Source organism: Eurypyga helias, unplaced genomic scaffold (assembly GCF_000690775.1).
Source record: "Eurypyga helias isolate BGI_N326 unplaced genomic scaffold, ASM69077v1 scaffold27465, whole genome shotgun sequence".
In the NCBI taxonomy this organism is placed as follows: domain Eukaryota; kingdom Metazoa; phylum Chordata; class Aves; order Eurypygiformes; family Eurypygidae; genus Eurypyga; species Eurypyga helias.
Genome location: NW_010251186.1, coordinates 1,303 through 9,986, shown reverse-complemented (window position 1 = coordinate 9,986; position 8,684 = coordinate 1,303). Strand labels below are relative to the sequence as shown.

The 8,684-nt window shown below is 51.6% G+C and overlaps 1 protein-coding gene across 1 annotated transcript; it reads left to right on the top strand.

Moving 5' to 3' along the window:
* Positions 1 to 413: 413 nt before the first annotated feature.
* On the top strand, positions 414 to 8,428 carry GGT7 (gamma-glutamyltransferase 7; the record flags this gene model as incomplete). The annotated part of the gene is made up of 8 exons (XM_010151948.1): positions 414 to 640; positions 1,994 to 2,145; positions 3,098 to 3,212; positions 3,639 to 3,706; positions 4,383 to 4,456; positions 4,971 to 5,164; positions 7,496 to 7,583; positions 8,301 to 8,428. Coding segments are annotated over 8 exons (1,046 nt in total), but the record flags the coding sequence as incomplete, so codon positions are not given.
* Between the last annotated feature and the right edge of the window lie 256 nt (positions 8,429 to 8,684).

Below are 8,684 nucleotides of genomic sequence, written 5' to 3'. Positions count from 1 at the left end.
ATAAGGCTGCTGGATTCTTTTTCTTATATCTTAATTTCCTTTCCTTCAGTCCCGCTGCATTTGAGAGACCTGTTTGCAAGTCAGTGCTGTGTTGAGAACCCCTCCAAACAGAGCAGTAACTCTGGGCCCAGCACTGAAGGGTGATGAATGGACTGAAATAGAGCAAAATTCAGGGGTTTTGCCCCTCGATCTCCAGGGAAGTCAGTTTGGAATAACTAGAGCTAGAGGAAGGGATTAGTAAAATGACCTAAAGCAGCATCTGAGCCAGAAAGTTTCTTGAGAGCTGGGATCAATAGGGAAGGTAATAGCCTTGCTGGAAGGGGCATGGTGTAATGTTAGCGCTGGGTAAACACTGCAGTGAGCCTCGTGTTGCTCAAGAGCTAACACTTGTTTTCTCCCTGCTGCCCACAAAGACCCAGACTCCTTCCTGAAGTCTGCGCGTCTCCAGCGACTGCCCTCGTCCTCATCAGAGATGGGAAGCCAGGACGTGTCCCCTCTCCAGGAGACCAGCAAGGACCCTTTTTCTGGAGACTGCAGCTGCCGGCAGGATGGGCTGACTGTCATCATCACCGCCTGCCTGACCTTCGCCATGGGGGTCACAGTGGCCCTGATCATGCAGATCTATTTTGGGGATCCTCAGGTAAGATGAAGCAGTAGCTTTGCAGTCAAAATTTGGCTCCCAAAATAGGAGAAGCTCCCTAACTTTCCTCCTTGTCAGCAGTTTAGTGGGGTAAGTGCTGGTAAGCCCCAGCCGCTGTCAGTGAGACCCTGAGCGCTGAGTCTCTCTCTGTGATTCCACCCCAAATTGTCTTGAAAGTTTTTTTCCTGCTGGGGGTTGTGCTTGGACAGGCAAGCTGGGCTCTTGGTGCCCCACGGCTGGGGTGAGGGTGTCTGTGCCTGGCATGTCTGGGGGAGCTGCAGGGGGAAATGGCAGCCCCACTGCTGTGTCTCCAGCTGTGGTTTGAGCAGATGTGAGTGCTTTCAGAAAGAAATCCTTAGTTAGGCAGTAGGCCATCTTTTGTACATCTCCACTTGGAGACGGTTTTATGGATCTGTATGCCCAGGCTCACCACTGGAAGGATCCGTCCAAGACCAAGACAGGGAAGAGCTGAAAACAAAGCTGAACCTCCTCCTAAACTGTCCCACAAACCAGTGCTAAATGGCAGAGGAAAGGCAGTATGGCCGTGGGATCATACCTTCCTGTGGAACATCTGCCAAGTACCACAGCCTGAGAAGGGCCAAGGGGCAGCCAGTAGTCCCTGTCATCTCCGCATGGCACCCAGTGGGGTGGGGCTGCCTGCAAGTCCATGTGAAAGAGATTTGCTTTTTTTTAATGTATTTGCTGCATGCAAAACGCAGACGTTGGGAGTGGAGTGGCTTGGCGCCGTGGCTGGCTGGGGGGAGGCTGTGCAGCCCGTCGTGGCCAGTCTTGCCCTCCGGCCGGCCATGGCCCTTCTGTCTTCTCACTTCCCAAAGCCACTCTGGCTCATGCTGAGATGCTGCGATTTGTGCCACAGGGTTTAAATAAACCTTTTAGAACTTCTGTGACTGTATTAGCAGTGGTGCTAGCACCAGAGAAGGATGAGAGCAAGCTGTGGTTCTGGGAGGATGCTACATTCTTTGCAGCTTTATTCGTTTCCAGTGACCACAGTGCTGCTGTGCAGTGACAGCACACCGTTGCCCATTGCTCTTGTGGATTAGTCTGACCCTGCTCTGGGGTTGAGAGAGACAGGGTGAGAAGTGGCCCACCGGTTTAGCATGTCTGTTGTTGACAGCCAGCTGAGCTGATGGCCACGGCTACATGGAGAGGGGCCACAACTGCCCTGGTGCAGGGACGTGCCAAGGGACATCATGCTCCCACCAGCATTTGGAGGCACTTGAAAATGCAGATCAGCCACAGCCTTGGTGCTGGCTTTGGGCCTGAGAGAGTTGGGTGAGATTTGGGTGGCCCCAGCACCCTTCCCTGAGCACAACCGCTCTCCTCCTCCATCAGATCTTCCACCACGGTGCCGTGGTCACGGACGCTGCCCACTGCACGGCGCTGGGCATAGAGGTGCTCAACAAGCAAGGCTCCTCGGTAGACGCAGCCATCACCTCGGCCCTCTGCGCAGGAATTGTCAACCCCCACATGTCGGGGATCGGCGGGTAAGTGTTGATCACCCACCCCTTTGCTGTCCTCTGCAGTTGTCCTCAGGCAGGTGGTTTCCCCACCAGCTGAGACGTGCCTTCATGGCAGCCTGAGTCCCAGTGCGTGGTCTCCGACATCAGGCAGTGGACGTGTCCATGTCTGCACAGGGATGAGGACCCTTCGTGTGCTGAGAGTGAGGGACAGAGACCCCCAGGGATGGGAAAGCTGCACCTACCATAGTATCTGCCAGGGAAGTCCAACCTCAGATGAGCTCTTGAGCCCATCTATAAGCATGCCAGGAGCTTGCAACACCCTGGGCTCAGTCCCAATTCTTCCAGAGATTGGGTGCTTCCCCCCATAAGCTCTGCTCCTGCTGCCATAGGGGGCTGAGGTCTGAGCCCAGCTCTGGGCTGCAGCCGCAGGAGGCATGGTGGTGAGGGGTGGCCTCTTCCCAGCCTTCATCCCCCGGGTAGCATCCATCTGAGCCTGGTGCTCTCAGCTCAGGAGGTCTAAGGACCATTGCATAAAACACTGCCACCTGATAGCTTCTCCAGACTGCGCCACAGATTGCTGTTGTAAGCAAAACCCCAGTTTTGTTGCAAAACTGCTTGGATTAGAAAGAAAATCCCAGATAGTCCCAGCTTGGCAGTGGAACAGAACCACTGGCCCCCTGGCCAACCTGGCAGGGACTGATTCAGCCTCACTGCAGGCTCAGCACTGGGGCTGCCTGTGTCCTGCATTCGCCTTGGCTCAGTTGTCATGAGCGTCTCTCTGGGGAAGGGCAGCAGCGTTCCCTTGCACTGCTGGCCAGCCCTGGGTCACTGTTGAGGCTGGTGACCTGCTACGATGGTCCTGTCACAGCAGGACTGGGCCCAGCCCCAGTGGCACCCGCGCTTTTCATTTTGTTTTTATGGCAGTGGCTGCTGTTGGGACAGCCACTGCCGTGCTGTGACCCCGGTCTCACTGCAGGGGTGGGGTGATGCTGGTCCACGACATCCGGAAGAACAGGAGCTGGGTGATTGACTTCCGCGAGGTAGCCCCCCTGGGCATCCCACTGGAGGGGGACCTGCAGCATGACTCCAAGGTGAGGACCAGCATCCCATGTCCAACCCTGCCAGGGCCGTAGCTGGCTGGTGTCTCCAGCTCTCCTCTCCCTGCAACTCTTGGGCCGAAGGGGGAGATGCTTGGAGGCAGGGCTTGGGGGGCAGAGAGGCATGTCCCTTCAGCAGCTGGGAGAATAGAGTCTCAGGAAGGAGCACAATCCCTTGTTGCTCTGCTGAGTTATTTCTTGTGACCGAACTGGGTTGAGACCATGATTGAATTTGTCTCTTTCCTTCCAAAAACTTGTATTCCCTAATTCAGTGTGTTGCTACAGATCTCTTCCCCTCTCCTAAAGACCATGCAGACATTTCCCTTGTGAACATGACTCGCATCTCCTTGACTTGCAACTGGGTACCATGTCCTCATGGGAAGAAGACTACTCTTCTGTTTTGTCCTTCCTATTTTACAGCCAGGTCTGCTCGTGGGGGTGCCAGGCATGATACAAGGAATGCACCAGGCACACCAGTTACACGGGAGGTAAGACACAAGGCTAGCACAGGTGGACTGTCCCTGTACTGCACAGGCTGTGCCCTGGGGTCCCCGCGGGGGAGCTGGCAGCACATGAGCCCTTGCTTTCAGACCATGTTCTCAGCCAACCATTAGCTAAGAGGTACCTGGAGGCTTGTGTTGAATTTTTTTTTAATATATATATACTTTATTTAACAAAAGAAAGAATTCAGCTTGTTCAGGTTTTCTGCAAAATGAAATTTTGTCTAACAAGACGGACAATGAATGTTTTAGAAATAGGTGCAGAACATTTTCATGCATGTTTGTGTATTTTCTTTCTCTCTTTAGCTGGACACTAAGAAGCACGGCTGTCCTTGATGCCCTGTTGGGACAGGGAGTGGGGGAGGGATCTGAATGACCTGCTCAGGGCTGGGACCTGGCTTGAGATTTAGCTCCAGAGATGCCCCTTCCCCTGTCCTTGCACTGACATTCCTCTCTGGTGCACATCGTGGAGCATTGAGATGATCCTGCTAGAAAGAAACAACCCACTGAAAGCTCAGTGCTCCTTTTGTCCACTGCTGGCCCCACAGCCTGGTCTGTCAGGAGCCCCCTAACCACAGAATTGATCCCTGTGCTTGCTCCCCACCACCCTGCCCTGCTGCACCCCTCCAAGGCACATTTCTCAGTGTTCTTTATGCTTTGGCAGAATCCCATGGTCCGAGCTGCTGGGTCACGTGGCCAGCGTCGCCCAGGATGGGTTTAACGTCACGCACGATTTGGGTGAGTACCTGTCTAAGCATGGGGAGCTGCTTAGCACGGAGGAGCACTGTGCTCCAGTGTGAGGCAGATGGGGATGTAGATGGCTATTCGTGGGAAATTAAGGCTCTTTGGACATGGAGATGGATGGTGTTGGGAGCTGAGCAATACGTGAGCTGTCGTCTGCAAGGGGAGAGCATGGTGGCAGCAAAATGGTTGGACTTGGTGATCTTAAAGGTCTTTTCCAACCTAAAAGATTCTATGATTCTGTGAAAACTGGAGCCCTTTCCTAGGGCTGGTCAGGGACAGGTTAGAGCAGCCCGCGCTGGGCACCTGCCCAGGGCCAGCTGGGGAATGGCAGTGGAGTTTCTCTGGGTTGCCTTCCCGGCTCTAATTGATGCACAATCCAACCTCCCTCTCGTTTCGAAACAGGGCAGGAGGCAGCAGTAAGGCTCCATCAGGCACATAGTGACTTCAGGTCCCCTGCACATTCCTGCACCCTGGCTTTTCTAGATGTCCTTCTCCTTCTTGCCCACAGCCAAAGCCGTGAGTGAACTGAAGGACTGGAACTACTCTGACAAATTTCGGGAGATCTTCCTGCCGGATGGCCAGCCCTTGCTGCCTGGCATGTTTGTCAGGCGCCCAGACCTCGCAGCTGTCCTGCAGCTGGTGGGGGCAGAAGGGCTGTCAGCTTTCTACAGCGGAAACTTGACCCAGGAGATAATCTCCGAGGTGAGCCATGTCTGTCCTTGTTTCTGCCCCAGACCCATGGCACAGCCCGGGCTGGGGTGCCGTCTGCCATGTCATCTGCTTAAGGTTACAACCTGGAGATAAGCCATAGCCAAGTGTCAGCCCAAGAATGGGGACAAGTATGTGGAGCCTCCTTTCTTTTTTCCAGTCTCTGTCATTGTAGTGGTGTGACACGCAGGTCACTTCCACAGCCCCCACAGAGGTGAAACCTCCATTTCCTCTATAACCAGGACAGACTGATTTTTCAAAGGGAAAAAAAAAAAAATCTCAATTCCCGATCCCCTCTGCACTGTGTTAGTATTGGTTATTAGACAACCCCTTTCTCCCCATAATGAGAGATGGCCCACTGTTGAAAAGCAAATTGTTATTGTTAATGGGTCTGTACAATATAGACTCCAGGAGGATGGTTTAAAAATAAACCTGTGAGCCTTGTGAACAGAGGGTCAGACAGGCTTGGTCCTACTTAGGGTTGCCCTAGTTTAACTCCTGTTGTTAGAGGTGCTCTGGAAAAAATAGCAATGACAAACCAAGTAATTATTCTGTTAAAAAACCCCCAAACACCTTTTATACCTGTGAAGCTGCAGTCAGGGTGGTTGGTATTTATACCTGTGAAGCTGCAGTCAGCTGCAGCATCGTTTTTCCCTACCACCATGGTTCAAGTGATGCACCTGCAACATGCCATCAGTCATCTGGAATGGGTTCATTCAGCACAAGCCTTAGAGATTTGTGAGCTGTATGTTTGGAAATCTGCAGTTCACCTGGACCACAGCAGAGGTGGAGAACAAGGACCAGGAAAGGTCGCAAGCTTGTGGCACTTCTCCACAGCTAAACCCTGATTTATCACCCCATCCCCCTGACCTGAGGGCTTCCACAAGGAAGCACAAACTCCCTAAGGAAGAGAAAAGCCCAGGGCTGCGGCTCCAAAGACCATGGCAAGCTCAGAGACCAAGTGCTCAATTCCAGCTTTGATTGCAGAGCAGAGCAAAGTGCTGGCTTCCCAAAGTGTTTATTGTTCCAGCAAAGGGAGGGCATTGATGTGGTGAAATCAGGTAAAGCTCCAAAACACCCTACCCTTTGTTTCCATCCTGTGGCAGGAAGGCGTAGGCACGAAAAAGGGCTCTCAGGAATTTGAGATGGTGTCTGCAGTGTATGGCTGACCAGGGCTTCTCCCCTTTCTGTGCCATCAGGCTCCTCCTGCTCCACTCCCCACTGCTTTGTTCCGGCTTTCCGCTGGCCGAGCTCCAGGGAGGCAGCTCCTGGCACAGGCACCTTCCTGACCATCACAGCCATTGGGTTCAACCTGGCTTGTTCTCTGGAACTTCTGTGGGCAGGGATCCCAAGTAGGGCATGCATCTTCTTCTGCAGCTTTGGGGTGGTATGGCATGCTGCTTCCCACAACGTGCCCTGCATTAGCTTTCCTGCTCCAGTGATTCATCCATTCCTGCCAGAGAAGGTGTTTTCTTGCCAAGTTAGCTGGCTAGGAGAGAAATCAGACTGTGCACAAGTTATTTGTTCTTGCCCATTTTTGGATGGAAATCCAGAGGACTCATAACAGCAACTCACCCCAGCAGAACCTCTCACCAGGTTGTGTGGCTTCTCCTCAGTGAAAATAAAGAGTTGGCACAGTAGAACCTGTATGCTGACTGAGAGTGTTACCTACTGCAGGAGTTTTCAAGGTCAGCAGAGTGCGGTTATGACGGTCCTACCTCATCTCCGTCATGACTCCACCGCACAAGACCTGCAGTGGAGGAAATTACCCATCTTTACTGTGTTCCTGCATATTGCCAAGCCCAGTAAATTTTACCTCTAGGAGAGTCATACAGAAAGACCAAGGCTACAGTAGACCCACTATCACCTGAAATAATTGAAAATAGGATAGAAATTGAATGCTAAAGTTTTCTAGTGATGGTGACCTGCTACACCCGTGATCCTTCTCTCCTGGATCCATATATATCTTCTATCCTGACAATATTCAAATGCTTCATAACCTTTTAACATACTCGTGCTTGCCACCCAGGGGAGAGAAGGCTGCTAGGCAGTGCCGGTTCCCACCCTCACAGGTAGACAGAACATCTTCAGGGCACCCGTGGGGTGGGTGAGTTTGTAGAGGAGAGCTGCAGAGCCTTGCAGCAGTGCTGAATGGTGAGCCAGGCCGCTGAGGCCATGAGAGCACAGATTTTCAGGTTATCCTGAGGAACTTGGCCTGGGAATCTCAATGGTATTCATTTGACAGTGCAGTGTGTGTTCACCTGGGGAGAACACGGAGAGCCTTGAGCCAGCTTTCTCTATGCTTTCCTTTGCTCCCCTACACAGGTCCACAGCTACGGAGGAGTCTTGGTGGAGGAAGACTTCAGCAATTACAGTGCCACCGTGGAGAATCCCGTCCACACAGTCTATCGCGGTAAACACCTGACCCATTGCCATGCAACCCCAGTTAAAAGTTTGCTTCACCTGGCAAGAGGTCGGGAGGACAAGAGCTGGAGTCACAGCCGTGCTGAGGCTCTGCAGAAAAGCCCTCCAGGGAGTTTCCTGCTGTTGCCTGCTGACACGGATGCAGCATAGGCAGTTCAGGAGGTTTTCGGTACTTTGAAGTGAGCCTGTTTTTTCCTTGATACTGACTAATGGTATTTTGATGGTGTTAAAGATGCAACATGATCACTGATTGATGTAATGTAACAGGCTAGCACCTGTGTCTGAAAACTGTCCCCAAAGTTGATCTTTGAGACAAAACTTACTTCATGCAAAAAGTTTCTATAATATCATTCTTTTCTAGAAATCCCTTTACTTACACTCCTTATGGCCATAATGTTGCAAACCCATTTTATCTCCATTCTTCCATACTGCAGTGCACAAACCAAGCAGCCAACCAACAGGAACTGAATTTCAGATGTAAAAAAGAATCCCTATATGGGCTTCCTTCATCCGTAATAAAGAAACAGAAAGATACAACAGGAAATCCTGGTTTTGGAAATCCTTGTCAAATCAGGTTGCTTTCCACTATTTCCTCTCAAATCTGGAAAGGTTTCCCTGTCCTCAAGGGCACTAGCTTATGGGAAAGTATTATAACTGGACAATATCTGACAAAAGCAGCTTCATTCCTCTCTTGTACCCTTCACAGGTCATCTTGTTTTCAGCCCCCCACCTCCACATGCAGGTCCTGCACTGATCACAGCACTGAACATCCTTGAGGGCTTTAACATCACAAGTCAAGTATCCAGGGGGAATATCTTGCACTGGATGGCAGAGGTAAGAGGATGTACCACATTTGGCTGAAATTCTTGTGCTGCTAGAGAATAATCTATTTATTCCTTGGTTGTACAAAATTGTAGGTAGTTCCCAGAGGAGAATAAGCAAATAGACTGCTGAGGTGTAAATCTGAGCTGTGCTGCTGCCTCAGGTAGGTGCAGATGCTGAAGCCTCTGCTCAGCTGAGCTCTTTCTTGCTTAGGCAGGGCTCTTTCAGAAGAACAAACTATGGCTTTTGCCCATTTCTTGTATACAAT